This window comes from Paramacrobiotus metropolitanus, unplaced genomic scaffold (genome assembly GCF_019649055.1).
Source record: "Paramacrobiotus metropolitanus isolate TYO unplaced genomic scaffold, Prichtersi_v1.0 Parri_scaffold0000007, whole genome shotgun sequence".
NCBI classification, from domain to species: Eukaryota; Metazoa; Tardigrada; class Eutardigrada; order Parachela; family Macrobiotidae; genus Paramacrobiotus; species Paramacrobiotus metropolitanus.
In genome coordinates this window covers 907,315-925,229 of record NW_026570227.1, presented here as the reverse complement: position 1 = coordinate 925,229, position 17,915 = coordinate 907,315, and the positions used below count along the sequence as shown (strand labels likewise).

The 17,915-nt window shown below is 52.7% G+C and overlaps 1 protein-coding gene across 1 annotated transcript; it reads left to right on the top strand.

The window, feature by feature from the left end:
- The first annotated feature begins 28 nt into the window (after positions 1-28).
- On the top strand, positions 29-2,344 carry LOC129582243 (uncharacterized). The gene is made up of 3 exons (XM_055473713.1): positions 29-314; positions 413-1,240; positions 1,328-2,344. Exons 1-3 carry the CDS (start codon positions 251-253, stop codon positions 2,230-2,232), a joined length of 1,797 nt encoding a protein of 598 aa, XP_055329688.1. The 5' UTR covers positions 29-250; the 3' UTR covers positions 2,233-2,344.
- Positions 2,345-17,915: the final 15,571 nt, after the last annotated feature.

The window sequence follows — 17,915 nt, the reverse complement described above, 5'->3', positions numbered from 1 at the left end:
ATATCAAGCGGTTTTTCTCAACCCAGGCAACAATCACCTCCAGGGATTATAGAAAGCTAAGATCTGCTGAAGATGTTTAAATCGCAGTGTTTGCAGCCCTATGCCGTAATTACACTCAAATGCGAGATACAGCACATCAATCTGGAATACCCATCGCTTCCATGCGCTATATGCCACTAAATATGCCAAATTTATTCAGCATATTAAAAATTACGTAATTGATTTAATCGAAATCTCCTAAGGCTTAATCATGATTTTTCATTGTTTAATGTTGGTTGTTACGCTGCTTTTTCCGAGTATTTTGGTGGCCGACGGTAGGTTTGTGCAATTCGAGAAACAGTGTGTCTTTGATACCGCTTTGGTACGCCTTTGTTTCCCAATTTTATGTACATAATAATTTGATTTATTTTAGATAATATCAACTGGAATGCGGTTCCTCCACCAGTACCGTTTCCGGTATTCTCCGCTGAACCAATGGCACACGAACAGTGCCGTCTGCAATTTACGGCCAACTGTTGGTCGCGGGAGCTTCCGCTCAGCTGGTGCATCCAAAGTCCGGTACTGAACATTAACTGTAACAACAGCGCTACCTCCCACGAGATTCAGCAAATGGCAGCGGCCTTCGCACAGCCGCCCCTGCGACCGGTATTGGTGGACCTAGATGATGGCGAGCAAGTGACTAGTGAGAACATGGATGCCGTTCGAGACCAAGTCATCCTCTTAAGCCTGTCCAACTGTACTTCCACTCGTACTACCGGCAAACTTTCATCATTGCGCTTCTCGAATCTCCTTGAATTGTCGTTAAACAGCTGCTACAATTTAAAAATTGTGCGATCGGATTTTTGGCAGTCGATGAAACTACGTGTTATAGAATTTATTAACGGAACAATTCTGTCCTTGGAGAAAGAAACTTTCACTGACCTTCCCGCTCTTCGTGTTCTGTCGCTGGAAGCTGGACTGGCTTCTGTTCCTTCCTTCAGTTTCGAGGTTCAAGTGTATTTAAAGGAGCTGCATTGTGGCAGGGCGTTCGAATGGTTTCGTCGATGGTGGGACAATAAACACTTGTTGAAAAGCGCTAAGTATAGCGAAGTCTACCAAATGTATCCGTCCGCTTGGGGAAATCATGCTATCAATAAAAGCGAGATGTATCTGCCTATTGACTGCGCAGCTGACCCCTTCCCGACTGGAGCGGTTTCCATTAATTTCAACCAGGAGCGCTTCTCAGTTAACGATGACCTTTGTAAGTTACCTGGATGTACTAATTAATCATACTAGTATACTTCGTAGCAGCTGTTTTTTAAGTAAGAATAAGTTTACTAAATTTTAGATAGAGAGAAATGGCAATCCGGCGACAATGAAGACGTGGAAGACCGATATCCGGAATTTTCCATCCAACCGTTCACTGCAGAAGAGTGTGAGCTACAACAGCAAGCCTATTGCTATCCATTGGAATGTGGAGATACTTCATATTTCGGGTTTCTTGCATATCGACTCTCGTATACTTTTTCCCGCGGCTGTCAGGCAAAATTCGTAGGCATAAATGTTCTTGACCACTCGGTTGACCGCATCATGCGGCTACCGATTCGCCCAATTATCTTCGAAGCATACCCTTATTTCATATATTTCAAAGATTTGTCTCCAATTCGCAAACGTATTATCAAGTTGCAGATGTACGAGCACTCACAACGAGCCACCGCCATCCAGCGCGAACAAGAATTGACGAATATCATAGAGTTCATGTGCACCGACTGTTTCGATCTCGTTATCAGGAAGACTGATTTTGAAAAGTCGAGAAAGCTGAGGCAGATTGCGTTCTGGAACACGACGATCCAGACACTGCAAAAAGGCACTTTCACCGACCTACCGTCTCTGAATTTTCTCTCACTGGAATTCGCTCTAAAAACTTTACGCACGTTTGATGAGTTTCATGCTGACAAGGAACGGCAAGGGCCGGTAATGTTCTCACAACGAATGCGAGAATATCTGTTCCACCTGCACTGCAGCTGCGAGTTTGCCTGGTTTCGGCAGTGGTGGAACAGCAACAATACCGTGAGACTTTCCCCAGCGACGTCGAAGGATGGAGCCTTTTTGACGGTCATCCCTTACTCGGCGTATAAGTGCTATCCGACTGATCAGATCCCGATCGACTGTGCACAACCAATTCCACTGGGATCGGAATACGTAAATGTTAATCAAACAGAATTTTCTGTTAATGAGCCAATGTGTAATTAGCATATGTTCGCCAGCATGCTGTTAGCTTGCTTACTGTAATGCTATTTAGCCGGTAAAAGCTATCTTTTTCTGGATGCGGGTAACGGCTGTATTGAATAAATTTATAATTCAGCATTCTTTACCGTTCCAATTGCGAGAAAGTTAATGCTTGTGGCTTAAGTTCGGTATTTCTGGTCACTTTCACAGTACATTTCATACAAGCCAGTCGACAAATTGAGCATTCTTAAATACAGCGAACATCAGAAATTTACGGGCTATCTATATTATTTTCTTTCTTTTTTTTTCTATTTCTTTATCTTTATCGATGTACGTATACAGAGTACTTCACCCTAACAGTGTCATACTAGTACTTGTACCAATTTTTAATTTTCCATAGATCTCAACCAGCATCAAAATAAATAGTTATTCTCGGTGTAACCAAAGCATGTGTCGCCGCTGCTGTTGTATACTGTTGTTGTTGCAGTTTTTTGTTCTCGACTTAGCGGCATTATCGGTCTTAGTTTTATCACCGCAAGATTCCGCTCCTTATAGAGAAAATTCCCGTAATCATGGAGCACTTGACACATAATCATCCTGGCTACACAATCGTCTGCAATACTTCAGTGCTAAAAACTATTTTGTGATTAGCAATTTAACAGTTATTTATTGTGCTAGTTCTTCCAGAGGAAAATAATCAGCTAGAAACAAAACAATAGTAACAGCTACTAACATGTGCATTGAAGAATGCTCTGTGGGCAGAGATATTCCGATTTGCTGTGTCGGCACCGTGTCTGCTACGTAAACTCTTTTACAGGGATTGCATACAGCCAGTAATGCGACGAACAACGGTGTCTTAAACATCACGGAAATAGCGAAAATTCGCGGCAACAGACGGTGATTAACAATCCAGGTGAATCTTGTCAGAGACCGCTCACTCGAGGCGGTAGACACCTCTTGTGGCTTTGCTCTGTCGCCCGCCCGCACATGGCTACTCCATTCGTGCCGCGCTATTACGCTGCTTACTCAGCGTATACTTTGTCTACGCTGACCAATCAGCGCATTTCTCTGCACTCTTGGGGGTGGAGCCCTGCGCCTACGGGCGATTCCATGCTTTGCAGCATCAGCTGTTGCACACCCGCAGCACGCGGAATCATTAATCACGATTCCTAGCTAGCGCACTGCAGGCACTTTTTCCAGCTTTCCCCGCATTGGGTTTTCTGTTGGTTTTTGTGTTGTTGTTGCTTTATTGTTATCACAATAAAGGCTATTTGCCCCATTTTCCATCTGCTTCTGTGTCTGATCTGACATGGTAGCAGCATCGTTCGGTTTTCTTTCCGACGAGACCTCTGATCACCAGTGAAGGCAACATTCGGTCGAACTACGCTGATCGCCTATAAGTAGGCCAGCAATCCCGCGACCATCTCCTGCATCATACAGACTTCACTGGAAGTCTGCAGCGCGACGGATTATTCATACGGGTCGGCGCCTAAAAGTAGGTCCCCCGCAGCTTTGGCTCCCGGCGCAAAAACTGCGTTCGGTACGTCGCTGTTGACCAATTAAGCGCCCTACCGGGTTGCATGATACGGGTCAGCGCCTAAAAGTAGGCCTCCCGCAGCTTTGGCTCCCGGCGCAAAAACTGCGCTCGGTACGGTCCTGTTACACCAATACGCCCTATCGGGTGCGCTGCGGCCCTCACGGTAGAAGAGGGTGAAGTGGAACGACGGAGCAGCAGTTTGGACGAGAAAAACTCGGTAAGACCAGACTGTGACGCTCAGGGTTTTCGTAGAACTTTCGAAAATTTCGAGGTTTCCGCGTAGAACCTAACTTCAAAGTTCAATAACTTTTCAACCGTTTATCCGATTGGCTCCAAAATAGCTTTTTCGGATTCCTTGAGAAATTCTGTACTAAAAAAGTAAAACAGAACTCTCGAGAAAATTTTCCTTGATTTTTACCGAATTATCGGCGAAAAACAACCGCCATTTTGTCCAGCCGGAATTTTTGCGAAAAAGTCGCGTGACGTCAGCGTGGTGATTTTCCATAAAAATTTGACCAATCAGAACACGTGGGAAACTTCCCCGTGTTATAACTCTCGTAGTGACTCATATTGTTTTTTAAATTTTGCTCACGGCACGCTACTCGTGACGTAGAGCTTTTTGCAAGACCATTTCGTACGTGACGTCACACTGGTCAGTAACGTAAACTAGGGCCATAGGGAGCTAACGCTGATCCTAAGCTCTAGCACACCTGACCAGCACCAACCAGCGACAGCCAACTCAACGTTCCGGTCCGGACCAAGACCAAAGCAACTCTCTAAGTCCCACTACCATGGGCCAAACCGAAAGCGCCTTGGCCAAGGTGATGCCATACACCAGCCATGAGCAACTCCAACGGAGATTGCTCAGTCCAATGGACAGGCGCCAACCCAACGAATACAAAAAGCAACTGGGGAAGAACTACGCTACACGCGACCCACCGGGAACATACGGTTTCCGCAGGGCCAAACAGAACGGTTCTGAACCAGACGAGCCAAACTCGGCCGGCTCAACGAGTTCGGTCGAGGCCAAAGCCAGGCGGGACAAACAAATCCTGCCGGCTGACCTGGAAACCAGTGATGAAAGTCTGGAGCCACCCGGGACGACACATTCCAGGAGGCATCCGACGAACTGTCCGGGGCCAACCAGCCTCTGGACAGCCAACCTGGCGCCGATAGGACGGCCCAGGCCAACAGTGTCCCTCGGGACTTGGCGCACCAACCGGCCATACCTGGTCCGGGCCAAGTCCAACCTGCGGCGCCAACGGCAGCCACAGGTGAGGACAAGACACGCACTGATGGACCAGAGCCAAACAACTTGGCCCGGTCCAACCTTGATGTCCAGGATCTGACAGCACGTCCAGCCCTATCGGGCTTGGACCAGATCCAACCTGAGGCGCCAACGGCGGCCAAAGGTGGACGCAAGGCAAAGGGCCAAGCCAAAAAGGCTGGTCCAAAGGCACATGACCAGGGCCAACAGCCCGTGAGTCAGTCGCCCATCATGTTTGAAGTTGATGGCTCAACCAATACAACGCCATCGCCAACCAATGACGTCATCGGCGCGTCTGGCCCGTCCAAACCGGACGGAGAGCCAATTGTGGACCTGGTACAACTTAGCAGGGCCACAGCCAGGTTGGACCTAAACCGGCCTTCCTGGGACACAACCCGCGCCAGCGTCACTCCGCCAAAGCTGGACCAGGCAACCCGGCCTGAGGAGCTCGACGAAATCGACCAACTCAGGACCACAGTACGGGACCTGACTAAACAGCTGGCGGACATTGCAGAAGCAACCCTGCTATCCGAACGTTGGATGCAGGACGAGATCTGCAGGCACAAAAACTTTGCGGTCCAATCGGACGCAGAGGCCAAACGCGTCTCGGCCATACTGGCCCAGACCCAACTTGAGCTAACCCAGCTCAAGTTGTCACCATGTCCCAATGCTGAGCGAGACCAGCTCAATAGGACAATCCACAGCCTGAAACGGCTGTGGCGGGCCTTGAAGCCCTGCTCACCTCTACGAGGACTGAGCTGGCCAAAGCCAAGGATGACTTGGCTGCGGCCCGGACCACCATTGACGACACCGACTCTGAGGCGGACCGCCTACAGAGAGAAAACGAGCGTCTCACCGAAGACATGGCCAACCTGCAGGACGAAATCAACCGCCTGCGGAACGGCTACAACCTCCTTTATGAGAGTCACCAGAACCTCATGAAGACTATCCAACAAGGAGGACTGTTGAGCCAAACGGTTCAACAGAAGGAGGCACAGAACGTGCAACTCCAGCAACAGATCGTTGCCCTCCAAAGCCAGCTCAACACCGAAGCAACCATTCGGGTACAACTCGAGCAGAACAGCACCATTGGACATCAAAACTTTGTCCAATTGGAGCAGGCCTTCGCTCAAGCCAAACAGGTGATCCAGGGCCAACATGACCGGATCATCACATTGGAGGCCAATAATGCCGGCCTGGTCAAAGACTACCAGGCGGCCACCCAACGCATAACCGAAATGAACGAGGAACTGGAAAGGCTAAGCACGGAAAACGCCTGCTTAGACGCGGAGAAATCACACCTCGTAGATATCAACTCCGAGTTGTCCGCAGAACCACCGTCCTACCATACCTTTCCGGACTCGGACACACAACGTCAACAAGAAAAAGTCGACGAGGCTCTGCGGCAGGGCCAACGCTTCTACCGAGAGCCAGTGTATCAACAGCAGAATTACCAAGTGAATATGGCTGTGGAAGGACCACTGGTTGGAGATCCCCCAAAGGGGCCAACCATACCTACGCCTCCCAGCCCGGTGGACCGCGGAACATCAACGGCGACAGTAACACTGCCGCCACCACCAGTCCCGGTCACCACAACTGCCACTATTGGTCCAACGACAATAGTGACGCCCGCAACGCAGACTCATCCGTCTACGTCAAGCGGGCTAGGCTTTGACCCGAGCCAGGCAACACCCAGCCACAGTTATTTCGGATCAAAGCCATCGTACCCGTCCTTGTACCCGTCAATATTCCCGAACATGGACTTCAACTTCAGTCCACAACCGGCCACAAACCAGGCTCACACCAGCGCCATGGATCCAAACCGGACCAACCCGCTGAGCCCAATGTTCGGGCCATCGGCCACACAAGGACAGATGGGAGGCCAAAGTGGTACACCAACGGTGCAACCACCACTAGTAGGCCAACTAAGCCTATTTGGCCCTCCTATCTCGGCGGCAGCCCTAACGGGCCAAGCTCAGCCAAAGATGGGCCAAACCACGCCCACGGGCCAAAACGTGCCCCAACCACCAGGCATACCGCCAACAGCGGCCATGCCACCAGGACCAGCTGCCCAACCAGGCCAGGGCCAAAATGCGCCCATGTTGGTCCAGCTCCCGAATGGAGCATACGGATGGATGGCGTCCAACGGAGCCATCCAAATCGTACCGGGCCAACCAATGTGGGCCCAACCTCAACAGGTGCCGCTGATACCACAGCAGCCAACACCTGCCCCATCACCACCGGCCAGCCCAGCTCTCTCAACCAGAGAGCAAATCAAAGAAATGGCCCAAGAGATGGGAAAAGCCAACGCGAGAGCTCAAGTCCGCACCGAGTTGCCAAAATTCGATGGCAACAAAACAATGGTGAAAGGATGGCTTGCACAGGTCCGACGGATCTGTAAGCAGTCGTCCGATCTGAACAAACCAGATCCGGACTTTATGAGCCGCATTTACATGGCCCTATCGGACCCTGTAAAGGAATGGTACACTGGCCAGGCCAATCGCGAGGACGAGGACGGCTGGCCAGTAGAAGAGTGGCTCCAAAAGTTTGCCACTCGATATGGCGACGATAATCAGCAGGCCACTGCCATGGGAGAAATCACACATCGGTACTACCAGCACCTGACCGAAACCCCAGAGCAGTATTACGACGCCATGCTGACCCTCCAGACGCGCGCTGGCTTGGACGACACAATGACCCTCCACTTCCTGAGGGAGAACGTCAAAGAGCCAGAACTGCGCCGCGCTCTGGATATCCGGATACCGAAGTCACCGGCAGAATTCCGGGACTACGTCCGGCAATACACAATGGGAAAGCCGGAGTACGAAGGGAAGGCGGGCCGCGGATACCCAACCATCCGAACGGCCATACAAACGCCACAAGCCCAAGTCGTACCGCAACAACCGGCACTTTATCCCCCGCAGGCTACGCAAGCCCAAATAGAGGCAACATACGCCGCCATCGCGGCCTTGAACTTAGCCTCCCCACAACGTGGGTCTACACCGCCCAACGGCGGCAGTGGCGGCTATGGCCAGGCCCGGAACCAGGGCAACTATAGCTACGGCCAGGGCAATAGCGGCGGAGGACCAAAGGGCAAGTTCTCCAAGGGCCAAAACGCCAGCTTTAGTGGAAACCAAAGCGGCAACTTGCGTCCGCTCGATTCGCTTGCGTCCGCTCGATTATACCGCTCGATTGCGTCCATAACGCAATCGAGCGGTATATGACTCAATTCCGTGCAGGCATACTCAAGCCAAATCACGGGATAGTAAAGACTATCCCGATACCAGAGGCACCAGGCCAACGGCCGGTGCCCGACAGAGAAATCAAGGAGAACCTGGTCCAGCGCTATAAAACTTGGTTCACAGGAGTCAGAAACTTCCTGGAATACCGCGCTAACCAACTCCTTGCCCTAGAAGAGGGCTGGCTTGAAGAAAAAGGCGAACCACTAACGTGGCCGCAAATTGCCGCACAATACGGACCATTCGCCCAAGAATTGGACGATTTGGTTCAAGAAGGAGCATTATGGGAGGACGAACGTCTAGCCCTAGTGTGGGAATACAGAGAGTACCACATGGAAATGCCGAAAGCACTCCAAAAGATGTGCACGGATCTCTTCGATGACATCATAAAACTTCGAAGACAAGTGGCCCAACACCCTGGCTTAACCGTCAGCATATGGCCAAAGTATGACCTAAGCCTGACTAACGTCAGGATTATACCGGAACCATTGCCGGAAGCTGCACCGCATATAGCGACAAAAGTGCGCTTCATTGATGGCCCACACCCGGAACAGGGAGGCCATCGAAGGGACACCAGCCAGAATGAGCAGGACCCTTCATCAGAGGAAGTCCAATTGACTTGTCCTCTATGTGGAGACGGCGTTGAAGCGGTAATACGGGCCATACAAACCCGTTCGACTCAACGTTGGGCAAAAGGCCGACCAGCTCGCCACTCCCTAACGGGAGCCGTTCAACCACTTTGGCGGAACCGGACGAACCTGAAAAACAGGAAATCGCAACCGGAGCGCCAGAGATCCAAGAAATGGATCTCGTGACCAAACCGGCACCAACAGTGGCCGGCGGCGTGCCAACCTCTAACGAGGACAAAGGCAAGCCAAAACCTGAGCAGGACGACAAACCCGAGTCTATTGATTCGGACGTCCAAAGCTCAAGTGACTCACCGGACACGGACTCCGATAACCAATCATCGGAGGAGTCGAGTGACGACGAGGATGACGCAGAAATCCTTCAACTTCGGGCCGAAGCACCTACCATTCGCCAAACCAGACTGCACCGGCAGATGGAAGGCCTTAAAGAGGAAAAGGAGGTCGTCTTCGCGTACAAGCGGTATACCATACCAGCTTACTCAACATGCTGGATTAAGGTCCGCACATACAGAACCATGGACCCGAATCGCCCAATCTACTTCAACTCGTTGCGACGACCACACCGCCAGCTCTTACCAATCGAGGCGAAGGTATATACCCGTCACGACGAGTACGCATGGATTCAAATCCAAAATAAGTCCATGCGAGACCAGATCCTCCGCAAAGGTGCCAGAATCGGCTACATGTTACTACAGCGATTTACATGGAGCGGACATCAGGGAGGACGGAGTAGACTGGGACATACCGGCCGCCAGTGCCTTACCATGGCCAAAAGAGGCGGGACATAACCCTACCAGACAGCGAGTCATAACTGACTACGCTAAGGTACGGGCAAGTGTAAAAACGGAACTCCCACCGGAGTCCATTACACCAGTCCAAGTCACCATCGACTTCGAAGTGGACCCAAGGCAGAGGCTAATGTACCTCGGAAGCCAGGACACTAAACGAAGTCTGGCCATGCTCGACGGACCAGTCCAGCATGACGGCAAATGCTTCACTATATTGGTCTCCAATTACTCCAAGGAGCCCCACATCCTCCGTAAAGGAATGGACATGGGCCGGGTAGAGCCATATGAAGCCATTACAGATAAGGACGAAGAATTCGCCCAGATCAATTCCCTCCAAACCGGAGAGGAAGATCCTGAAGTGGAACGCGAAATCCGCGCTCACATCGCCAATGCACACTTCGGCGATCACCTGACCGAAGAGCAGACCGCTCTACTCCGTCAGGACTTATGGGAACTCCGGGCCATATTCCCGACGTCCAAAAAGCCTTACGGCGACGTTAAAGGAGTGACCCACGTCATAGAAGTTGGCGACGCTGCACCAATTAAAATGAACCCAACCCGAACGAGTTGGAAGGGACGAGAGTTCATCAATAAGCACGTCCAAGAAATGTTGGACCAAGGCGTGATTGAACCGTCCATGGCAGCGTGGAGTTTCCCAGTGGTCCTCGCCTCGAAGAAAAACGGCGACGGGACCATGGGCACCCGGTTCTGCATAAACTATATAAAGCTGAACTCGGTGACCAAGAAGAATAATTACCCACTGCCCAATCCAGACGAACTTCTGGATCAATGTGCAGGCAACGCCTATTACGGCAAGGTAGATTGTCAGTCCGGATTCTGGCAAATCCCTATGGACCCAGCGTCCATGGACTACACTACCTTCGTGACTCCAGAAGGGATGTTCCGGTTCAAACGAATGCCGTTTGGCGTCTGCAACGGGCCAGCCACATTCCAAATGACAATGGACAAGATTATGGCGCCAGCACGCAAACAAGGCGGCGTCTTCGCATACATCGACGACGTGATATTCTTCGGCAAGACATTCGAGGAATTCAGGAAGGCGTTCAGAAACACGCTCCTCTGCCTCAGAGACGCCGGATTCACAATAAAACCGTCGAAATGCGAATTTGGAATGGAAAAACTCCAATTCCTTGGACACATCCTCAGCAAGGACGGTGTCCATACCGATCCCGAGAAGGTAGCGGCCATCGCCGAGAAACTACCGCCCAAGACCGAGCGTCAACTTCGCTCGTTCCTTGGACTCGCTAACTACTACCGGAAGTTCATTCTGGGCTACGCCCAGAAGACTTCCAAGATGTATGAACTCCTGCGGAAGGAAAGTTCAGTGAAAAACGACTGGACCGACGCCCACACCGCTGAGTTCAACGAAATCAAAAAGGCCCTAACGGAAGCCCCAATATTGGCCAAATTCGATGCGACCAAACAGACCACCATCGAATGTGATGCAAGTGGCGCTGGCATCGGAGCCATACTCAGCCAGGACTCGAGGCCAATCGCCTACGCAAGCCGTGTCCTACATGGAGCTGAGAAAAACTACGGCGTGACCGAATGGGAATGTTTAGCCGTAGTGTGGGCCGTCCAAAAGTTCAAGCACTATATTGACCATGGACCTTTCACAGTAAGGACGGACCACAGAGCCCTAACAAATCTGCTCAGATGCGAGTCTAACCGGCCCGGCATCAATCCTCGTCTTACTCGATGGGCCCTCGCCTTACAGGGACGGGACATCACCATTGAGTATAAACCAGGCACATTCTGTGACAACGCTGACGCATTGTCCAGATGGCCACTCGAGCGAGACGACGACAAAGGTCCACATGAAGAGTTGGACCAAGTCCCAAACTTCGAGGATTACAAGGACGAGATCCCAGCACGCATCATAAAGGTGCGCAGGCTGCAAGTCACGGATGAGGACCCCGCAAATGAATGGGACAAGCCTCTCCTGCCTGATTGCAACGCAATCACAGATTGGGACCAGTTCAGCACGGCGGACATACGGGTCATTAATGTACCGGCGCCCACACCGGGAGAGCCAGAGCCCGAAGTCCCACCGTGTCCAGAAAAAGTCACGGATCGCACCGCGCAAGAACTGCGACGGATGCAACACCGTGACCCAACTCTGGCCAAGAAAATTCATGAGTTGGAACACCAAAGCGAAATGGACAAGAGGTCCAAACTACCTGAACATTACCAGATGGACAAAGGTGTGCTTTACCGACTCACCGACATCAATGCGAAACTCGAAAGGAGATTCGTCGTCCCTCTGTTCATGCGGAAAAACATTATCCAGTCCCTCCATGATGGCAAAACAGGGAACCATTTTGGATACCGCAAGACTATTGAAGCAGCCAAGCTCAGGTACTACTGGGACCGAATGAGCTGCGATATTCACGACTACATCGACCGATGTCAGACGTGCATCTTCGGCAAAGTACCGCGGCGAGCTACCTACGGTATGCTGCAGCCGACTGAAGCTGTTGCGCCATGGTATCGCGTCTTCGCCGACTTCAAAGGACCTCTACCGGTAACACAAACAAAGAAATACCGGTACATTGCCGTGGTGGTCGATCAAATGACGAAGTTCACCATAGCTCGGCCGACCAAGACAAACTCGGCCAAAGAATTCGAGAAGTTCTTTGTCGAAGAAGTCGTACTAAAGTACGGCATGCCACATACAATGCACTCCGACCGGGGCACGCACTTTACGGCAAAATCCTTTGCCAAAGTGGCGAAAATCTTCGGCATCGAGCAGACCTTCGGATCCGCTTATCATCCAGAGGGCCAAGGCCAAGTCGAACGCAGGATGCAGACCATCTGGGACGGAATTCGAAACTTCGGCGGCGCCGGCGACGAACATCGTTGGCACCGGGCCCTACCTTACGTGATCTCCGGCATGAACCGTGCCGTTCACGCAACCACTGGATTCTCGCCATACCACATGTTGTTTGGACGAGAAATGACGATACCGCAAGACGTCCTCGCTGGGACCAACGTCCCAGAAACTTTTACGACTAACGAACGTTACGTCAAGAGGATGCAGCAGCGCCTGAACCGGGCGCATGAAATTGCCAAAACGCGGATCGAAGAAGGGTTCCTAAGGGATGCGGCCATCTACAACAAAAAGAAGTCGCAGGCCGAGTTCAAGAAACGGGACTTGGTCACCCTAAAGAACATGGTGGACGACCCGACCAATCCAAACAAGTTCGAAGGCGTCTACACCATCATTGGCATACCTAAGCCGAATACTTACTGGATCCGAGAGCGGGACACCGGTGTAGAACACACTGTATGTGTCGATCGCCTTAAGCCGTACCTTAACCCGGACGGCCCGAGTCGCAGAATAACACGCTCATCCAAGAAGAAGAGCGGCGACGCAGAACCTGAACCCACAGAGTCGGAAAGGTGCAATAACAAGGCAGAGCCAGGACAAGATGCAGAGCTCCCACATGCCCAGAGCAAACTTGAGACGCTGCTGAAAAAGCAGAAGCCCGGAAAGGGCCCGTCCAAGAAACTTGTGGCGGAGCAACAAAAGACTTTGCGAATCCCTGGCTATGGCCCACCTGACTCAAAGACATCAGACCCAGAGCCACCAGTTAAGCGTGGCCCCGGCCGACCTCGAAAGGCCAAACCGGATTTCGAGACACCGGCGCTGACAAAGCTTCAAAACCAGCCATTAGCCGCTATTGACCCGACTTTGGCCCCGGCGGAACCAGAAAAAGTAACATCCGCTACGGACAAGCCAGCGGCGACCGAAGGGCCAAAGGTGGCCCCGGCGCCCAAGGAAAAGCCCAAGAAACCAAAGACGCCCAAGAAGCCTAAGGCAACCCTTACGGCCCAGCAAGTCCTGGAAGAGGACGTAGTTGCTGAAGATGAGGCGGAAAAGACTTGCTCACCCGCATAACTACAGGACGGGAAAAATCTGAGAAAGTCACAAAGGGCAAAAAGCATAAGCCCAATACGGTCCTACCGGACGTATCGGACAAGTCCAGTACGGTTCCACCGGACGTGCTGGACAAAGCGGTTGATAAGGCTGGACAGAATGACGTATAGATAATTCTAAATAATATCTGCTCAATTAACCGAGCTGCTACCGAAACTAACTAACCTAAACTTAACTAACCTAAACCTTAACGACCAGTAGCTTAGAAGTAGCTAAACTTGGTCCAATATCCGTAACCTTATCTGACAAGGTAGCTTATAAATAGCTAGCCGTACTTCGAACTAACATAGTAGGTAGGAGTCTAACACCGCGTGATTCGTCTCGTGACAGCGCCCCATTCAACGATGGACGGACGCCGACGCACTGATCGCTCTGATGACTCCGACCGCAGTAACCGCACACATCCATATTCACGACCGGAATCCCGGTCGGGCGGATCTTCCACTCGGTCGTCTAACCGGCCTCCGAGTGTACAGGTACCTAATATTAGGGCCAACCTAACCGCCCAGCAGCTGGCAACTATGTCAGTTGGCCCCAGTTCACGGGCCGACACACCGCTACCGCGGTCACAGCCTCTGCCACCTCGAGCCATCCCGCCACAACTTTGGCCGCCAGGGACATTCTCTGACGTCACTGGACTCTTGGTGAATGCAGCAATAGCCGGCAGCCAGCCAAGCTCTACGTCGGGCCAAACGGTCCGACGCTATCCTCACGGCCGTACCGGCTCACATCAGCCAATTCGGTATGGTGGCCTACCGACCACTTCGGCGAGTCAGCCAGTTTTCACCACTGCGGCAGTCGGGCCAACGGTCACGACTACACCGGTCCATACTGGACCGCGGCCACAGTACACTCCGCCTCCATACCATAACCCTTACTATGGATATCCACCATACCCTGCGCCTGGACCTTCAAACCAGCCGCAGCCGGATCCGAATCAGTGGCGATACCCACCACCGTGGATGTATCCGCCTGCACCTTATGGATATCCACCGCCTTATAGCGGATATGGGGCATACGGCCAACCGCCGTATAGCCCACCTTCAGCGGCACAACCTGACCCTACGGGCCAGGCGCCGTCTGATTCATCCATTGAGCCTCCACGAGCGGGACCGGAAGCCTACCAAACTCCAGCGCCGCCGGAAACCCAGCCAAGCACATCACGGCTTGACCAGCCTGGTGATTACCCATTACGGGTATTCGTGAATGGACGGCTCACCATTTACAACTGGCCAGAAGAGGTTCCACCGGAATTAGCGGCCCAACTTGGCCTAACTGAACCGGCACCGGCAGCACAACCACCACTGAACCCAGTGTGTGTAATAAGGCGTGACCAGACTGTCCCACCGACAGAACCTGTGTCTTCGCCAGAGCCGGAAGATGAAGGGGACGTCCAATGGGACCCAACTACCCCACCATTGCGGATTGAATCCCCAACTGAACCTCTGGCCGACGGCCGGACTCCACTCTACCAACTTCAGGACAATCTGAAGGAAGTAGAGAACGCCATCCAGGAATTGGAGGCCATGATTCGAGAATTGGACAGGCACAGCCCTCACTACCGTGAGATGGCCCAGCGCATCATTCTCGATCAAGATGAGTTCCGGCGCCTCGCTCATGAACTTAGTGAGGAAATAGCGACCCGCCAAGCTCAAAACGAGATATTTCCTTTGCATGACCAAACTGGTCAGGCACTGTTGGCGGCATCTCGCAGGCTGAGAGACCAGCTGGAACAGTATCGGACGGAAAGACAGCTGAGGACCGAAGGATCCGCAGCACCAACACGTCCGCCACCAGCACCATCAGCACCACCCCCACCATTGAACCCAACAGTCGTAGTTACCGCTACGACAGGGGAATCTTCCGCGCCACCAGTGGCCCAGCCTACGTCTACCGACGAGGCAATGCTGACGGCCACTGGATTGGAACCGCGAGAACCAGCATCTTCTCCGTATGACCTAAGGGCTTACCCAGACATACCTCCCTTGGAGCGTGAACTCCACGCCGCGGAACGCCTCGAAGAGGAAATCCGTAAGGTTATCAGTAGCCTGAAGGGAGTGGATATTGCCACTTTACGGAGAAAAGTCGCGTTGGACCTGGAATTCCAACGCGTCCTGGAATACATAACCAGGATTAGACGGGCCATGCTTCGGTTTATGGATAAGCCGTTGGATACGGCCAACGACGCACCATCATTGCGCGATTTCCGTAACCGGCAGTATCAGCTTGGCCTGATCGACGAAGCACTTAGGCGCGTGTTACCCAAACCCCGACCGGGGCAGCCAACACGCGTCGGACAAACCGGACTTCTCATACCGACACGGTCCTCAACACGCCAACCGGCAGAAGAATTGAGGATGCGAGTCTCGAGAATTATGCGGATCTCGGCTGAACGATTTGCAGCCGGACCAGCACTAAGTCGACCAGCCAGCGCGTCGGACACAGAAACCGACAGCGACATTGAGTGGTTCGACATGCCAGACCCAACCCCTGTACCAGGACTTACAGCTCCGCCTGATCACCTGGTCGCGCCAGAACGACAGGTCCACCCGAGGCCAACTTCATTGGCGCCGCCTCCAGCCATAGCGGAACGCCTGGAATCGATCATGCGGGGCAACGTTACGCGAGGCAGAACGGCCTACGCGGACGACTTCCCGCTACTAAACCAGCCGGATGACGACAATCGACCGGCCCTCGGACTTTACGTCAGCAATGGGATGATGAACAGGCAGCAGCGAACCAACGGTTACGCGAAGCTGACACTGGGCCCATGCAAATGACGGTTGTCCAAGCACTGAGCATTCGGCACCTTATCAGCGATGCTGGAGATGTCGAACGCCGCATAACCAACCGGATCCAAGAACTCAGCCCGTTCGACCCAGAAGCGGTCAGGCTGACGGAACAGCAACAGAGCTTGGCCCAACGGGTGGCTCTGCTTAAAGGTCTTACTTCTAACCATACGATGCCTACCGGTCCATCGTTAACGGTTATGGACCACACCACAAAATGGATCCGAGAATTTATCGAAGATTACTGGAAAGTCCCACGTCCGCCAACGGCGGCACGCTCGAGTGACTTCGATCCAGTAAACGAATGGCGACCATCACCGGTGTCCGAGCCAGCACTTTTGGCCCTGACATATGTACCGGCCGCCTCAACATCAGTTGGACAACCAACTCCAGCTGAATTGGCCCAGGCCCTAACGGTGCCTGGTCCAACATCTGACCAACTTATGGACACTTCTGGAACCGCTATAGCGGGCAACAGTACAGAAGTCCAACAGCAGGACGTCGAAATGGACGTAGCCCTGCAAGACAAAACTCTGGAACTCTCGCCAGAGAAGTCGGCCGAAACGGAGCCAACACCAGTCCAACCGGCTGGTGAACCTACAAGTCCAATGGCTGTTGATGCGCCAACGGCGTCATCACAGCCTACACCGAAGCCAATTGAAGGCGACACATCAAGTGGCACCCTCGTTGTCCGGCCAACGCCTAGGAAATCGACAGGAGGACGGCCAGAACCGGCCACTCCTGCCACAACAAGTGGCCCACGGTCGCCTAGATTCGAGAAGAAGAAGAGGACTCCTCCGGAAGCGGAAGAGCCTCCTTCACAGCGGTCACTCCCACCTTGGCGAGGACCAAGGAGAACTTGGAGTTGAACCGACCACCCAGGTCCACTCCACCAGCGTTGAGTGACCCAGTAAGGGACTCAGACACTTCTGGCCCTACCAGGCCAGGTCGGTCCATACTCAAGCCAAAGAAGGCGGAACCACCGACTTTGGTACTTCGTGGCCTACCAACCAAGAAGAGGAAGTCGCCGCCGAAGAACTTTCCTGGCAAGGGACACGTGCTCTCCCCACCGGAAGCACCAAAGATTCCGTCAGGAACGACACAGCCATTGCGGGACGAACCTCCAACGAGGCATCGTATCCGATTGACTCAAACGGAGTCATGGGATGACCCGCACAACCGGCTTGTAAGCGAGATCATAGAACTTGATCTACGCTTAAATCTGACTGAGGAAGATATGCGCCAGCGACTACGCGCCGGCGATCCTACACTAACGGACCGAGAGATTGACCGCATCAACCGCGGCTGTCAACAGATGGTCCAAGGACGTACAATCCTCATCAGAAAACTGATGGCCATGCGAAGTAAAAGCCAGGCCCTTCGCCAACGCAAGCTGCCTAGCGAAATCATCGAGCATGCCATCTACATCCGTGGCCCTCACATTAACCCAAGGGCATGGACAGTTGAACCCCGCCCACG